The 19,669-nt window shown below is 42.8% G+C and overlaps 1 protein-coding gene across 2 annotated transcripts in view; it reads left to right on the top strand.

Annotated features, from left to right (window-relative positions):
- Positions 1 to 19,669, top strand: part of rapgef6 (Rap guanine nucleotide exchange factor (GEF) 6) — a 103,420-nt gene that overhangs the window by 37,592 nt on the left and 46,159 nt on the right. The window contains exons 5-6 of one of the 2 annotated variants that reach the window (XM_029448110.1): positions 2,487 to 2,556; positions 9,192 to 9,335. In XM_029448110.1, the coding sequence (XP_029303970.1) occupies positions 2,487 to 2,556; positions 9,192 to 9,335 (214 nt within the window). Of the gene's footprint in view, positions 1 to 2,486; positions 2,557 to 8,400; positions 9,336 to 10,498; positions 10,517 to 19,669 lie in introns of those variants that run through there. The other variant, XM_029448111.1, reaches the window with a different exon arrangement.

The following is a 19,669-nucleotide window of genomic DNA, read 5'->3' as shown; positions in this document are numbered from 1 at the left end:
TTTCACCTCATTCTGGGAATTTTGAGACATAAGTGCATGTGTCAAATAAATCCACTTGCAGCTGATTGGGATGAGAACGGTTCCCAGCAACATTATCGTCGTAGTCTTCAACTCCAGCCGCTGTAGATATCACTCCTCCCCTTAGAAGAAATTAGTGTCACACACCAAAGCTCTGAGAAAGTTTTCTATCAAATCTGTCAGTCTGAAAAATAACGACTCATCTAATTCAGAAGTGTGTAAAGAGAGGCCTTTTATCACTTTTACGACAGGCTTTCATCTGAGATTAAAGTTTTGCATCTTTTTTTTATTTTGTTTTTGGGCGCAGAGAAGAGGAAGTGGCCAACAGTGAGAAGAGAAAGAAAGGATAAAAGGGGATAGTGATGAGGGGAAGAACACAGCAAAGCAGAGAATAAAATGCAAACGGGAGAGTGAAGTTAAGAAGGACGTGGGAGAAGGAAGCCCAACAGGAAGGAGAAGACAAATAAAGGAAAGTGAACAGAGTGGGAGAGATGGAGGTGGAAGGGGTCAACAGAAAAAGTGGAAAACAAAAATAGCTGAAAGGAGAGGAAATAGTTAGAAATAGCATTGGATGGAAAAAGAAGGGACGCGTTCAGAGGAAGTATTGTTTGGGAGGCTGGTGGATGTGAAAAGCAAAGAGAAAAGATACGAAGGAAGGAGCAGAGAAAGCAAGAAGCTGGGAACCAGAGGTACGAGGGAGACACGGTGTGAGAACGTAACCAGAGAGGAGATGTGAGAGGGAGAGTTGGCTCTCTCTCAGCTCAGCACGCTTCCATAATTAAAACCAGCCGCTCCTCTTGGTTCTTAAACAATGCTGAGTCGCCACTTTTAGCATGCCAAAGGGAGCGAGACATGTTCACAGGCCAGTCTGTTCTCAGGGATCACCGCACACGGTGATTGAGCTGCTCAGACGGGGTATCTCTCACACACTCACACACTTAGTACATGGAGACATGCATAATTACAGTATGCATTAACACAGACACTCGCAGTGGGAGGCCATTTTCAAAGATGTGCGAAGAGATGTCTCGAAATACAAACGCATCGTAAAACACTTTTTTTTTTTTACATGCGGAGAATACTGGAGTGTTTGTTGCATCACATAGTGCAGTGTGCAAGTAGGTTATGATGCGGTCACCCCGGAGCAGAAACAGTCAATTCATTGATTAGTCGACTGTCAGAGAAATCATTTTGCCGATATATTAATCATTAATGTCATGTTCCAGCTTCTCAAATGTCAGAATTTGCAGAGTTTCTTTGTCATCTATGATAATAAAATCAATGTCTTTGGGTTACAGGCGGTTGTGTTGCACCTTGTGGCTTCATAAAAATGTGGCGGGCATTTTTCTTAAAAGGTTAACTGATAATTAAAACATTTATTAGTTGCAGCACAACCCAGTGTGTGTGTGTGTGCGTGTGCGTGTGTGTGTGTGTGTGTGTGTTTGGCACACAAACGGTAAATGTCTTTTTGAGGTTTGAAAATATCATTATAAATCTTCACGTGACGAGTATACAGCGGGCTGGCCCACATGGTCTCACCGCGGCATCAGCTGCTCACCCTCCTGCTTGTCAGAGGACAGAACTAGACGACTGGGGCTAAACCTGAGAGGCCTGCGCACACAGACTCGCATTGTGCAGAAACTATTAGCTGGCAACACAATGTGCTGCAACACAGCATTTGCATGATCCATTTCAAGCTGCTGACTGTAGGAACTGTTATAAAGGTATAAGTTCCCGTTCAAAGTTGGCGTTCAAAGCACCGATTGTGTTATTAGGAGTCTGCAGACTGTACAGTTATGTTATAAGGCTTATCGATCCACACATCTTTCAGTGGTTAGGCCTTCACCACAAACTGTTGGTTCAACTGCAAAGCCACGTCACAGGCCGATACATGTTGGCAGCTAACTCGTGCATCGTTGTCTCTCTGACCTGTTGAGAATTAGATTCATTAATTGAGATAAAAGTTCACTAAAACTGCTTTAATAATGTCCTAAAATACTGGAGGCAATGCTCTTTTGAAAGATTAAACATGTGCTTTCAAATGTTGATTGGCTGGACTTGAACTGAGTTTTACACCATCATCACTTTAGTACACGTGTCACTTGCTGCAATAGCCAAATGTTTAATATCACACGTGTGGGAAAGGAAGTGGCCACAACCTAACAGCCAGGAAGTCTTTACTAAATGTTGATGTCTAAATGTAGCGCTAATCCTCTAGTTTATATTAGTTCCATGTACACACATACTACACCAAACAGATGCTACCACGTCTCGTATGTATTAACACGTACAGTATCTACGTTTAATCCGAGGATTCGATGGCGTGTAAAGCTCGCGTTCCTCTGTGGGCGTGCGGGTGTGATCGACTGCATCTGTTGCTGCCGTCGGTGTGTGAGAATTGTCTCATCTTTGCCTTTTTGGTTTGTTTCTGTTTTAACATTTATTTTGTGTGTGTGCTCTCTGTACAGTTTTGGCAAGCAGCTGGGGGGCAGACGAGGCTGTGAATGCATCACTTTGGAGCCGTCAGAAATGATTGTGGTGAGTAGAGACGCTGCCTCTCTCCCTCTTTTAGACCCTTTGTCTCTCTCCCAAGCACCTCCCTGTGCAGCCTCCCACCTCTCCCATCTCTTTGATATCATTCCTGTTTTTCCATCGTTATTTGATGTCTGTTATCACCTTTTGTCTTGTTCGTCCCCTTTCTTTCATCTCCCTTCTTCTTCCTCTCCGTCTGCCCCATCTCTGCTCTTTCCTTCTGTGCCCTCCCCCTTTTTCTATATGCGCTGTAGCTCTTTTTAGCCATTAAAAGATAAAAAAGTACGTATTATGTGTACAAGTCCAGGCAATCTAAATACTTAAATGGAATTAAACCTATAATATATGTGTGTGTGTACTGGCCCCAATTATGATGAGATTTTGTTTAAAATTTGGGTTTCGAATTATGCTGTTTATGAATTATGTTTCATATCCACATGGTTTCAGCAAAATCCACAACCACCAGCTGTAACAGATTGTTGCATTATGGGTTTTTTTTTTGGAGCTTATATGTTACTAGGCTTCCTCAGAAAAGGGGATCTGAGTTTATCCTGCAGGATCTGAACACGTTTCGTTTCTACTCTTCTAGAAACAGAAACTCTTCTTCTAGTTTTCACCGAGTACACAGATCACCAACACAGTCTGAACACCTGCATAACAATTACTGCTAGAACTTTTGCTTCAATTTGGGAGATGATACGAAACTCTTTCCTCCTACGTTTATCATGCCACGTTTTGCATTATGCAAATGTAGCATGTTTTTTATCTGCCTCCACAATGTCGCAGTGCTTACAAAAGTCCCCGTCTCCTGTTCTCCTATCTTCCCTCTCCCGAGTCTCCGTGTCTGAGGGACTAGAGGGATCAGACGGGATAGGCAGTTAAGTTTTACACATAAAGCAGCAGGTAGCACCAGTTCCACTCATGTTATTGAATTGGAACAGATTTGACCTTGTGGCTTCTTGAACTTGTCCATTATCTTTGACCTTTAACAGTGAGGTCAAACTCTCAGACATTACAGGAAGTCCCCAGAAGGTGTTTGTACAGATGTCTTTTTCAAGAAACCATCATCTGAGATGTCTCTAGTTATGAGTATACGGACTTATATAACTGTTATTACTGTAGGCAGGGGAACAATGATCAAACCTTATCATCCTGAGACAGATACTCTCACTTTAAACTGAGGCAATAATGTGCAAGAATGAATGTGAGTTTTACCTCTCTGTCGCATCTCATTGTAACACAATAATGATTCAACCTGTTTCCCGCTGACAGTAGTGCTTCAGGCACTTCTTCACTGAGAAAACCCCCCTGTTTTACATGAAGTCATGCTTTCCCCTTTACAGCTGAAACTAAGAAAACATGGGTAATTGTAGAAACGTTTTGCACCACTGATTTTGTTAATCAGCTGAAGCGTTCAGGTTTAGTTGACAGCCAAAACAGAAAATACCCTTTTAGTAAACATTACAATAAATGTCAGCGCTTGCTTACTCAGTGAGTGAATACCATACTGAAGTTGTAGCAGCCTTGAGGCTTGTGTTTGACCAGTCGGCGGCGTTCAAGGCAGCAAACTCCACCCAATAGTTCCAGGGACATCAGAACATACATTTCCTGGAAGGTTCCCGCAATGAGGAAGTGTTTTAATAGTGAGGTGCCCTTTCATCAAGGCACTTAATGCTAAACTACCCCTGTGGGTCCATTCAGAGGCGATTGCGACAGTAAAAGGGGAGTGGTGGCACTGATGATCTCCCAGGTGTGATTAAAGAGATTCTGTGTGAATGTGAAGTTTGGTATCGCAGGAAAATAAGCCAGTGGACTCGGCTGCCCGGGTAATAATGAATAGAACGAATTTGAATATAAAGAAAGACGAGTTTGTGGCTGAGAGAATGGATTTGAAATGATCGTCCCTGGGTTTGTATTAAACCATCCACTGTGCGTGTCGTCCTGGAAGAGTAGAGAGAGATGTTGCTGGTGATGGAGCGGGGGGGAGGAGGAGGAGGAGGAGGAGGAGAGGAGGGAAAGTGGATCAGCTGATCAGAGCCTAAAGGAGAACATTCTGTGTTTTTCTGAGTCTGGGTCTACACACATGGGCATGTCTGTTTTCAAGTACCGTAATTTTCGGACTATAAACCGCACCTGACTATAAGCCGCAGACGCTAAATTGACTAATTTGTACATATATAAGCCGCACTGGGCTATAAGCCGCAGACGCTAAATTGACTGATGTGTATGTAGCCGGTCTGTAGCTGACACCACGATCGACTCTGCGTTGTGTTGTGTAGAACCAGGAAATAACGATGGAGAACTTCTGCCTGTTCAATCAGCATTTATTGTCTCTGACCGTTGGTGTTTTCCTTAATTTGTCCATAAATTACCGTTGAAACAGAAGAAACACATGGAAGTCATCATCATACGGTAACTCCACAGTCGGGGTTTTTGGACATGCACCCCTCTCTTCAGCGTATCCTTCTTTCCGTCTCCCGAAAAAGTGGCGCGAACTCCCAGAAAGTGCCGGTTTCAGGAGTATCCGGTTTCAGGAGTATCAACATAAAAGCATATTTAACAAAATAAGACTCCTCGAAATAAATATATATATTTCCATAATGAGGGTGTCTCACACACTGCCTCGCTCTCGTAATGTCCGTCTGTCTCTCGTACCACTCGCTACTTTTGCGCGCTCTTTCCCTGCATCCGGTGGACTGTAACCTGTAAAATCCATAGATTTAGGAATTCCCCTAGTGGCCGTTAGCTGTAAAAATCCATAGATAAGCCGCACTGTTATATAAGCCGCAGGGTCGCAAAATGGGGAAAAAGTCGCGGCTTATAGTCCGGAAATTACGGTATTTGCATTTCTGTCTGAGAACCAGGAAATGAGATTATGTAGAGGCTGTTGTTGTTGTTAATATCCAACCATAGCCTTGTCTTGTCCAGCTTTTAATGGCCTGTGGTGCAGCAGAGCAGGGTGGGTGTTTGGATCTGGAGTATCAGGAAAAAAGTATAATACACTAAATAGGGGGCCAGAGCCATAAACATGTTTATTGATTTATTGTAGGCTTTCACAAACAAGGAAATTGCATTGATGTTGTCGTGCATATACAAGGTAACAATACAGCTAAGATATTCTATCGCATAAAGAGCTGTACAGGGATTTAAAACAAAGAGAATGAAAGTGTAGATGTTCCCAGTATAAAGAGACGGGTGGAGATACACAGACAGAACTACGTTAAATGTGTCATCTGAAGAGTTTGAACAGATGCGCAAGAGTAATACTGATAATAATACAGAATAAAAGGGTGTACAAAGGCCAAATCAGTGTGAAAACCCTGTGATTATTACACTGCTGGGCCAGTTCCGCCGTGAGGCTTCGACAGCACATATCTGCTGAAGACTAATGTGAGATGTTGTACAACACTACAAGATAACAGTTGTTTTATCTTTGTGAGGATTGTTTAATGCCTGAGTCTATCACCAACATGTAAGTCAAGCCAATCTCAGGTCAAGAGATTCACTTTTATGTTCATGTTCTTCCTTTTCCAGGCTTAAGAGAGATGTCACTATGTTGCAAGCAGATCATCATCATCGGGTATCAGTCTTCAACACGAACATAAAATAAAGCCAAGTCCCGTTTTGTTTTTGTTTTTGCCAGATGTTAAACGCAGCTGCCAAACTTATTCCCAGTGAATCAAAGCTTTTGCATTTGCTGTCAGTTGAGTCTTTCCTGGGAAAATCCTTCTGACGCACGGTAGTTGATGCGTGTTAGCTTTCAGCCAGCAGCGGCTTGTTTGGAATAAATAGTGGGGGGAAAAACGGGGTAGTCAGCTCGAATGGTAATAGTTGAACAGACAAAGAAAGAAGTGGTAAAAATGACAAGGAACACAAATAAACATGAACACACACACACACACACACACATACACACACTTCCAGATTAGTGCATAAACACACAAGAGTAGAGGGACTGTGGTCTAGTCACACTGCATTGCAGTCAATCAGCTAATTAAGGCCATGGGAATAGTAGAGGGAGTGTAATTTGTGGCTATCGTCATGAATCTGGTCACAGGATGGACAGTGGTGACATTCACAGACTGACAGGGCGGGGTTGTTTGAGTCTGTGTGTGTGTATTTGTGTGTGTGGTGGGAATTAAAACAAGTAAGTAGTGGGAAGAGGGGAGTAAGAAATTAATGAATAGAGTAAAACAAAAAGTTAGCTAGGGGGGGGGGGATGCATCCTGGCACGCAAACCATCAGATACACAGAGAGGAATCTAAACTGACTGATGAGTAGATTGGAAGTTAGTCACACGCTTATTTAAATGGACAGAGGAAACAGGAAATATGGTCACATTATGGCTGTGACTGTCAGTCAGAAACAGAAAGGCAAGACTTCTCAATGGCTGACAGTACTCTGCTGGGGGGGGGGGGGGGGTATTCAGTCAAGCAGCCAGAGAGCTCATACACAGTGACACAGAAAGATGGTTAAATGGTAACAGGATAGACATGAAAGTCTGGTACATTTCTAACCCCCCCCAAGAATTTCCTTTGCGTTACCTTCAGGCTGTCTGTCTCGTGAGGCTCATTAAAACAAGGCGAGATTACTTTTTTTGTCGTCAAAAGGGACACGTCGATACCAAGACTGGTCCCTTTTACAACTGTTATTTGGACTTTTATTGCTGAACTATCCCTCATGCAGCTGTTTCACAATCCATTCCAGCTAAACTACCCACAATGCAGTACTTATTCTGTATATTACAGCAGAAGTGCCTCACATAAGGTTGTTCCTCCGTCTTATTTCAACCCATGGCAGCTATCGAGTCCCATTTCAGCAGCGATCCCGTTAATTTCTCTCCTCTCGTGGCTTCTCAGACCGTCGAGACGCACTGACAGAAAGCTTGACAAACTGGAAGGCTGAACAAAAGGCAAGCGATACTCCGACCAGGCAAACAGAAACACAGAGCGCACGTGTTAAAAGGAGCCGAATTATCCAATCAATATTCTGGACAGGCAAGGATGAACTACTAAGCTTTAACAGCAGAACACGAACCCTTAAACATGACACGATAAGTAAGAAGAGGTTATGGGTAATGTAGGCGCCATGTTTTAACAAGGAATAGGAATGCGTGGTTCTGTCTTCGGTCTTTTAATTGTTTTTGAAAGATAACAATACATAAGAAAAGATCATAACCGGAAGGGTTAGAGTTGGAATATCTATTGAGCACAAAACTATTTTACAAACTATAAATCAAAAAACTTTCAACAAAACAAAACAAGTAAATATAAGACAAGTGAAATAAATAAATATTATAATTATATATAATTGAAGCAAAGCATGTCCTCTCTAGGTTGGGTAACATATTTAGAATTTCTTCACATATATCATCATTACTGACACGCTAAGGATTTAATGTTAACTTAACATTATGCAATGGAGAAAGAAAACTAATTCCTACCGCAACAACAGGCCGGCACAAGAAGCCGATGGGGAATGAATTGTATGGCCGGAATCTGTGCTGTTTTCTTCTGCCTGGGAGGATATTTGTGTATTTACGGTTTCCTGAAGGAAACTCTGGGCTCAGTGTATGCTCTGTGCGCGTGTCTCAGAGAGCGAGAGAGCGAGAGAGAGAGCGAGAGAGAGAGCGAAACAGAGAGAGAGAGCGAAACAGAGAGAGAGAGCGAAACAGAGAGAGCGAAACAGAGAGAGCGAAACACAGAGAGAGAGAGAGAGCGAAACAGGAGAGAGAGAGAGAGACACAGTGAGAGAGAGAGAGAAGAGAGAGAGAGAGCGAGAGACAGACAGACAGACAGACAGAGAGAGAGAGAGAGAGCGAGAGACAGACAGAGAGAGAGCAAGAGAGAGAGAGAGAGAGAGACAGACAGAGAGAGAGACAGACAGAGAGAGAGAGAGAGCATGTGAGTAAGTCTGTCAGTATGCAACGTGTTGAGCAGCTGAACTCTGTCTTGAACTCTCCGCCTCTCAGAAGAGGAAAACTCTCGCTGAAGACAAAAATAGTTATTTCTTGTCATTGTCAATCCATTTGTTTGTTCATTTATTTTGGTTGTTGCGTTTCTTTATTCGTGGACGCTCGTCTCAGAGGATGTAATGTTGCGGGATCCCTCAGGATTTTGGACCTTTTTGAAAGATTTGGACTCAACACTTCCATTCATCTTTTGTCTCGAAGTGTTCCCCGGCTGTTTTTGTTTCTCCCCTCCCGTGGTATTTCCTGCTTTTATGTGTTGTTCTGATACTGTGCTTGCGTCCGGATGAGTGTGCTCCGCTGGCACCGGCTCTCTGCGCTCTGGAAGAACTGGATGTTCAACCAGGAGCCAGCAGAAGAGCAGATCTCAGAAGCTCCAGGGCATGAAGCAGAGCCACGGGGAGAGGGAGCGAACACACACAAGGATCACAACTTTCAGCAACTTAAGACCCAAAACTTGGATTATAACAACCAGAACTCGGAAATTACAAATCTGGACTCTGTTCCTGAGATCCAAAAGCCTGACCTACTAAAACGGAGATCCTCTGAGCCGTGCTCTCAGGTCTCAAACTGTGAGGATCAGTCCTCCCGGTGTCCTCACACACCTGAAGCTTGTGGATGCGAATCCCGTACAAGCTACTGTTCTGTGAAGGCTGTTGACTGTGTATTGCAGGTGGATAACGGCAGCGAGGGGGACGACGGTTTTCTGCAGAGAGAAGGATCCCAGCGGAGGTCCAGACGGCGCTTCAGGAGAGTCAACCCCAGGGGAGAGCGGGAACTCATCACAGACGGCCAAGAACCCTCCGGCTACAACACGGTAGGAGAAACACCGCTACACAATGACCAGCACTGCATGTTCATGCCTTTATAGTAGGAACGTAACCAAACACAATTACTCTTTATGTCCTTTAACATGTGATTGCTTTTACTGGATGGGTTTTATGTGTTATCAGTAATAAACTGTTTCTTAAAAGACATTCTCGGTGGAATTTAAATATCCCCAAGAGTCAGATTTTCTTAAAATAACTAACTCCAATTAGTGCTTTTCGTCTTAGCAGTGGCAGATGACACAAGTTGGAAAGTGTTTTTAGCTTCGACCAATCTGCTACTCCGGCGCCTTGATTCAGTTCCATCAAAGTTTTGTGTTTGATTTAAAATATGATGAAAAAGATTTAAAAGTACTGGTGGAAAAAGCGTTTTGACAGTTTATTTTGTTATTGCCCAGTAGTGTGTTTGTGTGTGTGTGTGTGTGTGTGTGTGTGTGTGTGTGTGTGTGTGTGTGTGTGTCTGTCTGTGTTGAGTTTCCCTCCTTCTAATGGAATCACTGGGGCCAGCCGTGTGTCAGTTACAGTTTTGACTAATCACTCGGAGCCATGCTTTGCCACACACAGTCACACACACACACACACACACACACACACACACACACAAGAGCTCATACAAGGCTCCCTTGGGTGTTACAAAGGGGCTTAATGGAGAGCTTTAAGTGTCCTCTGTCGACCCTTCGTGGCTCTGTAGTTTCTCTGTGATGAATCTACTTTTTAAAATGACAGTTCTTGCCTTCAGCATCGCCCCGATCCCACCACATTATTTTTTGTGACTGCATTTATTATGTAAAGGCTAACCACTCTGGTGTGCTAGCGCAGCACAAAGAAAGACGAAAAACAAGTGGAACTGGGTGATTATCCTGGAAACAGATAATTATATAAATCCTGCTTTTAATATGAGCAAGATTGGAAGGCACTGAAGTGGAGACATCTTAGCTCTATGACATGTATCTGAACTGAGTGGAGCCCTTGACATGCTCACTTTTCTTTTCTTAATATAGATAGAATATAGATTAGAATAATCAGATGCTAGTTTGTACCCATTTTACTATCACCACACACACACACACACACACACACACACAGTTTGCATACTCTCCCATTATGACTGTTTCTTTCTTTTCCCTTTTCATGTTTCTACTGATGTCTTTAGGATTATGTCAACAACCAGGTAGGACAAATGACAGAATGCTCCTTCCTTTCTTCTTGTTTTCTCATCTATCGGAGTGTTTCTGTTGATATGTCTGGCGTACGTGTGTGTTTTGTGTGTACATGAATGTGTATGTGAGTCACTTGTGGTACACCTGTTGTTTACACACAGGCAGTGTTGGGAAAAGCGGGTATATTTGAGGCTGCCACACACATGCACACCCTGCTGTCTACTGGCACTGTGGGTGGCAGATAGGAAGGGGGCTAACTGTGGAATAAACAGATGCATGCTGGGAACAACAACGGACTGGTTAACAAATGGAGGACGAGGTGCTTAGTTTTGACATTTAAACCTGACAGGACAGAGACAGGTTTGAGATGTCTCTCGACGGCTCCATTTTTAGCTTTTTTTCCCCCCCCAGAGATTTGTGCCAGAACATTATCCGCACATATCCCTGAAAGAGAAAATTATAAAAATGTGATTTCAGTAATTGACACCTAAACTATAACAGTAAAATGTACTGTGCAAAAAAAAAAAACGAAAACATTTTTTTTCTCAAATGGAGAAAATAAAAATCAACATACTATTGTAACACATACTTGCTAAGTGCCAGAGCTTTCTTTGCACCTTCCTACGGCGAAGAGAGGTGTACATTTGGGATTTTCCCAACTGTAATCCCTCGGCACTGAAATAGCCTTGTAGTAATAAATGCCTACATCGTATCATCCTTTGACTATAACTGTATGCATGTTATCAAGCTGACATGCATCTCAAAAATAATGATCAGAAATGACTGAAACATGCAGACTTTGAATCTTGAAGCGTGTTCGCTTAAATGCTTTTAGAAGTAATTCATTGATTGATCATGTGACCAGTGAAAGACATTCATTCAGACATGCAGTGAACATGCATTTAAAAAAAAAAATGCCTATTGATTTTGTACATATCATCTCAGCATCAGTATCTTGCAGGCCACCCATTCGTGATGATATAATGGTAATGGGTGGATGCTACACAGGCTACAAATGTATATTGTCATTGAGAACTGTTTTTCTGGCAGTGGATCAGAGAATGTTGTTTAGAGGCCTTATTGAACCATAATAACATCAGTAATCCATTATCACTGGTGTGCACCCGTGTCTGGAGTCTCTCCCTCTCCGTCCCTCCCTCTCTCTCTCTCGCTCTTAATTGCTCGCTGTGGAGTGAATGGAAGTTCCTGAAGCTATGAATTACAAAGAGTCTAGGAAGAAAAATGTAGAACCTCATTTATCTAGAGCAGAGAACAACGGACGTCTACCTCCAAAGGAGGCAGAGAAAGAAAAACTGAACAAGCTGTATGCTATGATTATATTTTATATTATTTATATTATATTATATTTATATATATATATATATATATATATATATATATATATATATATATATATATATATATATATATATATATATATATATATATATATATATATATATATATATATATATATATATATATATATATATATATATATATATACACATGCACAGAGAGAAAGTCACTTCATTAAGACTTCAGATGCCTCGCTGGGTTCCTGTGTTTCTCTCACTGGACCAGCCCAGATAGATAGATGAACCCTTCACCTCATTTACCTTGCAGGGGAAACATGCTCGAAGGGCTTTTACAGCCAGACTACTCCGACCCACCCCAGGATCATTAATTTAACATGATGCTGGTTAAGCCATCTGCACAGGATAGATCACTTTGCACAACCCTGGAATAAAATCAGCAGTTGTGTTAGGACTCCGTGTGAATACACACTTTGGACTAAATACTTCTCAGGGTTCATTTGTTGCTGTGTGAAGCCCGTTGCGTCCTAAGCTAGATTTGTCTTGAACATGCTTTTGTAAAGACGTGTCGAGCGTGAAGCAGCATCCTCTCTGCCGTTTTGAGGCAATCGAGTGTCGATACACACCGGAAACACAGCGGTTCTTGCAACGTCTGTAGTTGGCAAACTTCCTGTGTCACAAACCAGAATGTCAGACGTCTGCTTCGTTTTTTTCCTTCCAAACGCTTCAGCATTTGTTTCCCCTCTCGGTGCTAACCTGGGACGAGTTAAGTGTGAGAAAACCTGCATTAATAATGTAAAGCGGTGAACATCTAATGCAATTGCTTTAGGCGGAGGGGGTGGTTTGTGAAAGCTACTCTAGGCAAGAGTTCTAAAATTACACTCTGTCTTTACTGTAGACATGTCCTGCGTGCCCACATTACTGTAGGGATGTGATGTGTTTGGTCTCTGATTATAAATCTCTGCACACAGGAAGCAACGAATCACAACAAACTTGTTTCTAAACAGCAGGGAACAAGTGTCCCACAGACAGCTGGCCTTAGCCATTGTTGGATTAATGGCTTTAGAAATATTATATTAATTCCTTTATTCCCACCTCTCATTAAGGAGAATTAAAACCTGAGGACACTGTGTACTCAGCTTTACGCTAGTTTAATAGTTGTTTGCTCTCACCACTAGACAGATTTACAACAGTTAGTTTGTAAATCATCTTTATACCTATGTATTAAAATATCTGTTTTTCTATTGCTCTGTAATACAAAAGTACAGTTAAGTTATATCAATGTAAGCCTACAATTCATACGATTCATACCCACAAAGCTACGTAACACTGCAAAAATGTGGCCGCAGTGGTAAAATAGTGGTATTTATATCTGGTGTCACGGATTATTGGTAGTAAGTAGGGTTGCATCCACACTATTATAGAAAACAGCTGAAGCCGCTCTATCTGCTCTCTGGGTGGGATTAGGCATCGAATATCTGCTGAGGAAGATCGTGTCAAAAGAAAGCTCCAGAATGGCCTTTCTAGAAGTTGTTTTGTCAACTGCTTGCTCAGAGGTCAATAGTGAACTATGCAGCTTAAGAATGAAGCTAAGATCTTTTCTATTGTTTTAATTAGATATAAAAGCTTATAAGCGATGTATGTGGCTTTACCTTGCTTACTCAAGTGCTATTGGTGTATTTTTAGCGAGCCATTAGCACCAGCTTTACCTCGATGATTCTGTCTTTGGTGGTATCATATTAGCTCAATTTGATGAGCTTGTGCTCGTCATGCAGTGACATTACTCGAGTTACTCTAACGTCACCGCTTACAATCGGGTTACATCTAAGGTTGAGGTCATCATTCAGTGGGCTGATCATGTGTGTGACTCATACAAATGCTTTGTCATAACAGTGTCTACCTGGCGTGGAGAGTAAGGGAACAATGACTCCATCAGCTTTCAACCTCCCCTCAGAATTGAAGGTCATCGGCGCGGGGTGATGGGAAGATGCACTTTCTTTTGTATCAGCTAATTCTGCTCAATTTGGCACACAATGGGTTGCTCCAAAAGGCTGGTTAAACAGCCAACGTGTCTTGGAAAACTGTGGAGCTCCAGCCACTGTGGTGGTTTGTTAAGAAAAAGTCAATTTCCTGTGCTGATTGTGTTGGAATGAGCTCACTGGTGTTGGTCAGTTTTATAGAGTTTTGCTTGGCATCGTGTAACGAAGTTGTTAACATTCCCGTAATATTGTTGGCTTCATTTTGCATGTATGTGAATGCATGTTTGTTTTTTCGAAAATCAGCTTGTGTGCTATACGTGCTACCAGTTCTCAGCGTTGGGTGCGTCTGTTTTTAATAGTACAGATGCATACGGTTTGCAGGTTTTATGCACGTCTGTCTTGCTGTTCTTTCTTTGGACTTCTGCACAGCTTTAATGTCTGGGCTGCTTTTGTTTTAAAGCCCCTTGCTGCTTTAATGGACCCGGTCCACTCATGAGCTCATCTGGTCTCATTCTATCAGAATGCAGAGGGGGCCAGCTAAACCCCAAGGGCCTCTAGCCAGCTCTGCCACCGCTAGACCAAGCAGGGCCCCCGGGGAGGGACGGGGATCCAGGAAGAAGGGGGGAGGAAAAGAAAAAGAAAGGCCAAGAGAAATAAAAAGTGTATTTTCTTACTAAGAAAATGGTGCAACTGTAAGGAGGTGAATTACCACTATAATTATTACCCTTATTGTTTTGTTGTGTAAAATGTGAGTGTCTAATCAAGTATCAAATATTAGACTTGTTGACTTGTTGTAGTGGCTGACAGTCACAACATTGTTTTTTATCCTTGGCTGAGGAGGGGAAGGTGGTGTGTCGCTTAAAGCGCTGTATTGCTTTTCGTCAACTAGTAAAAGATTCAAAGCTAATTTTAAAGGACTCACAAAGAAAGCCGGCATTCAGGCGACTCAGCAGCTAAAGAAAGAAAACCATGACTTGGCAATGTCACTTTATTTAGATCTAGATTTCCTCTCCCTCTTTCCTGTTTTTCTTTTCACTGTCCGACGTCTAGTGAAGCAGAGATGCCATGAGGAGGTGGAGGAAGTAAGGACAGAATGAATAGAAGATGAGTAGGAGAGAGAGGGATGAGAGATTGGAAAGCAAAGTTGACAATTATATCAAATGTAACATACAAATGATTGAAATGACTTTGTTGAAAATGGTGAAGAAAGACAGACACAAGGAAATGAAGGATTGATAAGGAATCAAGGATTAGGAAAAGATGGATGAAAAGGCCTCTGAGGGGTCCACTGGAGAAGAGGGGGTTGAGGGAGGAGAGAGGGAGGTGAAATAAAGACAGAAAGATAATGGGGGTTGACAGGTAATGAAAAAGATGAGTGGGCGTGCTGCAGAAGGGGGTTGGTGAGGCATGGGGATGGAGGGATGGGGCAGAAAGGTGAAGGTTGTGGGAAGGTCAGATGGGGATTTAATGGGAGGCAGGAAGGATGGGGTGAGAGAAAGGCAGGGTCAAAGACGGGAGAGCGAGGGAGGTCTGTCGGAGGGTGAGGTAGCGGGGGAATGGATTCTTCTTGGGTTCATTGTACTTGCAAGTACCGCATCGTCTTAATGTTGTCATGAAAGTTGTCATTCATCATCACACCACACAGGTGTTTACTGGGCTTTTAACTAAGTAAGAATTTATTGGCTCCAAACTACCCATAAGAAGGTCAAATGAAAGTTTTCGGCGTTTTGCCGAACCTGCAGAAACCGACGGGTTACATCAAGGACGCTGTGATGTTCTTCTACAGTCTGCGAGAAATACAGAAAAGCTATAGATCAGATAACTGGCAACAAACCAAAAAAACTAAAAGAAGAACCAAAATATTTTTCATCCAAACAGCTGGCGGGGTCTCGTACAACGATCATGTGCAAATCCATGACTTGTTTACTTGTTTACAGTCTTGGAGCGATGCCTTCAAACAACCCACAGAGCTCAGTCACCCAGCGGTGCTCCAGCCCTGCTGCTGGACTCCTGCTGCATTCATCACTCAAACTCTTTCTGTGTCTCATAAACTTATGAAAGGTGGTCTTTTGAAACCTGCAGACATCCTGATGTGTGAGTGTGTGAGTACAGTACGCTGGGCAGCGCGGCGCACCAGCGGGACACTATCTGCGGCTGTTGCTGCTAATTTTAGGGATTACATCAGCAGCACGAAGATGACAACCTTGTTAAACTCCCTCTCGATATTCCTCTCTGCTTCTTCTCTCGCTCCTCCTTCCTTCCTCCCGCCTCTTCTTACCTCTGTTCCCTTATCCTCCTGTCATCTTCCCTCCCTACTATCACCCTCTGTCAAACCTTCATCTTCCCTTTTTTTTTAATCTCTGCCTGATGATATTTTATGTTTTGCAAAGTATGCACGAAAGTACAGACACGCAGTGTGTGCATGCATTCATATTACACTTTATGGTTATTGCTCTTGCTTCTCTTAAATTGTGATCATTAATGGCTCTTTATAAGTGAAAACAAGTCATGACCCAGAGGTTTTAAAATGCAATCAAAGTTTTCTCCCTAATGTCCAAATTTCATACACAACAAGCTTGAGCTGAAGGATGGTCGAGGATATCTGCAGTATACGTTGTCTACAACTACATCCTGACTGTACTCTTCCTCCCTTACCTCTCGATGACCTCGTCAAACCCCCCCTTCCCCCCCCTCCTTTTAAATTTTTCATCCACGAGTCTGCTCCTCTCACTTTTTATTTCTCCAGCGTGCTCATCTCTGACTCGCTGTCTCCTCTTTTTCACTCTCTATATAACTTACTCTGGTCCTGAGCCTCGGTCGTATTTCTTACGCTTGGCGATGACCTCTTCGTCTCTATTAAGATAATGAATTTGCTTTCATCTGTTTGTTTATCCATCGTGTTAGAACATCTTTCTATGAAATGTGCAGAGAGCTTCTGGGAGCTTCAGCTAAAGGTTGAAACATAGATGAATGTGTAATTCCAATACATCTCAGATAAATACCTTGTTCTGTATGATTCTTTTAACCCTTATTTTGTTACTGCCTGTTTTATGTTTTCGGATCTCTAGCTCCTCTGGGCTCGAATGTCTCTCTCTGCCTCTGTGCAGTCGGAAAGGGAAGGGCCGGTTTAAATAGCAGGAATTCCTGTCTTGTCCTTCAGACAGACACACACGCACACACACACACATGTGATCAGATGGCTGCAGTCAGCTCATTCACATTGTTGTCTCTTTGTGTGGGTTGCATCAGGACTTCTTTGTGTATTTGTTTACTGCACACAGGAACCCATCAGATTACACAGGGACTCAACATCTACTCCCTGCTGTGACGCTTTTCAATATCACGTCATTTAAAACACTTGGAAAGACAAAATATGAATATGTCAATTGAAAATATAATCAACAAGGAAAATATTGGTTAGTTAGCCCTAGTTGATCGCTACATTCACTGCAAACCCAGTGAGATTCAAAACTTCACAGTCCCAACCTCCCGTCTTCTGGAACTGTTACGTGCAGTAATTGCCTCAATGTTGCAAAAAGATGTTTGATGCATCAAACCAGCGCTGGTTTATATCTCCACTCATTAGTTGTGCTGTGACAGAGGCACACTGTCTCTGTGACTGTCCATGGAAATTACTATATGGCCACCCAACTCTCTGTGTGTGTGTGTGTGTGTGTGTGTGTGTGTGTGTGTGTGTGTGTGTGTGTGTGTGTGTGTGTGTGTGTGTGTGTGTGTGTGTGTGTGTGTGTGTGTGTGTTAAAGAGCTACAGGGGCTTTAGTCAGCTGACTTTCTAATTAGCCTGGCAGAAAGACACACACACGCATATACACACACACACAAACACACACACGCATATACACAATGCAGTCGGCCACTCAGTGCAAGCATGTGAGGGTATTCAAATTAGTGTGTGGTGTCCCGGGGGGGCAATTGTCCCAGTAGCAGGCCGAGTGACAAAGGGAGATCACTGAGCCATGTCACACCTCAGTGAGCACACACACACACACACACACACACACACTGGATGCTGCATGTGTGTCTCGTCAGTGCAGACTGTCTGATGGGTGTGAGTCTGTCTGTCTGACAGCTTGCCATTGGACGGGTCACATTTCCTGTCTGTTGGCGCCTGACTGACAGTTTTCTTTTTTAACTTCTGATGAAGAAACGTTCTGCACACATTTGGTTTTTGTCTCTCTTTTTTTTTATTTCTTCCACTTCTGTTCTCCAGTTCTTGCTCTTTCATTTTCCGACTTTCTCGCCTCTTTTCTTTCCGTCTGTTCCATGATCACCTGACTTGACCCGCCACATGCTCGCAGACCCACTGTTCCAGGAAGTGTTTCCTGTGTGACGTGTTTCCTGTGTGACGTGTATCCTGCTCCGTGTTTTGCAGACGGAGTTACAGTAAACGGCCCTCTGACAGACGTTATGCAGACGAGTGTGTCTTTACTTTTTCGGTTTGAATCTGAAATGAGGGCAGTCGCATGGAACCAGACGCTTGACTCCTCTGAACGTTCATGCTCTAACCTTATTATGGTTCGCTGCTGCAAATACCTTCTGTGGAACTGTTCATTCTGAATACACAACTTAAGTACTTCTTCTTCTGACAATTCTGACTTTAATTCCTCTAAATCCTCCTCAAATGGAAATTAATTTAGATAAAAGCTTTTAAACGGCGACAATACAGAGATATGTGGAGACATCTCCCTTTATCTGGTGGTTGTGTCTGCTCATGTAATCTTCTGGCTCCTTTGATTTATTCTCTTCTTCCACAGACCCACCAGGTAGCCACATCTTGAACCGGTTAAGTAGGTGTCACGTTGTTCCTTTGAACAAAAACACAACTTTACTTTTTCAAACACATCGCTGTCGCCATCGTCTAACAGTAAAACTGGTCACTGTAGCGACTGTTGGGCCGAATGATTAATGTGTTCCATTAATCGTTGATTAATACGAGCAAAACATCTCGTATGAAGAAAGTTTTTGCTTTTAACTCAATGAATGGTTATTAATAAATCAGCGTTTGTACTTGTTGCACTCTAAATATTTAATCATAACATTTGAGCGCAGGAGGGCTTAACTGCAGAAGCTTCAAACATTGACAAGTGATGTTTCCTCGCCCGTAGTTAGCCAGTTATATGTCTTTGAGAAAGCAAAATGCAGCAGCTCTGTGTGTGTGTGTGTGTGTGTGTGTGTGTGTGTGTGTGTGTGTGTGTGTGTGTGTGTGTGTGTGTGTGTGTGTGTGTGTGTGTGTGTGTGTGTGTGTGTGTGTGTGTGTGTGTGTGTTTATTAGTGCTGGGGCTTTGACAGCAGGGCAAGGGAATGATGTAGTGCTGCGCACACTAGTATGCTAGAGGGAAAATACTGCAGTTAGTACACACACACACACACACACACACACATACACACAGTCTGAACGCAATCTTATGATACACACTTACATTCTTATTTTCACTCCCTCTTTGTATCGATCTCCCCGTCTATCTGACTATCTGTCTATCTCCCTATGTGTTTCTATCTCTCTGCCCCTCTTGTGTACATAACACTCATCTGGAGGCAGAGTTCCATGTGCTCGCATCTGATTGGCTGCGGAATAAAAAGATGATGTCATTCCTAGTCGGGAGGTGCGTCCCGTTTCACATACACACACACATAGACGAGAGAGAGAACCTGGTTCATAGCAGCAAGCAGAAGGAGATTGAAGCACGGAAAGAGGGAGACTGAGAGAAAGGGAGATCTTTCAAGAGAAGTGTAAAGAGACGATGATCGACACCAGAGCAGATATTGAGACAAACGCGATGAAGGCAGAGATGGCAAAAACTGGGGATTTTAAGTCAGAGAGAGAGAGGGAGTGAGGAGGAGGACAAAAAC

This window comes from Cottoperca gobio, chromosome 14, assembly GCF_900634415.1.
Source record: "Cottoperca gobio chromosome 14, fCotGob3.1, whole genome shotgun sequence".
NCBI classification, from domain to species: Eukaryota; Metazoa; Chordata; class Actinopteri; order Perciformes; family Bovichtidae; genus Cottoperca; species Cottoperca gobio.
Note: the sequence above shows the minus strand (reverse complement) of the source record. Positions and strands in the feature narration are given on the sequence as shown.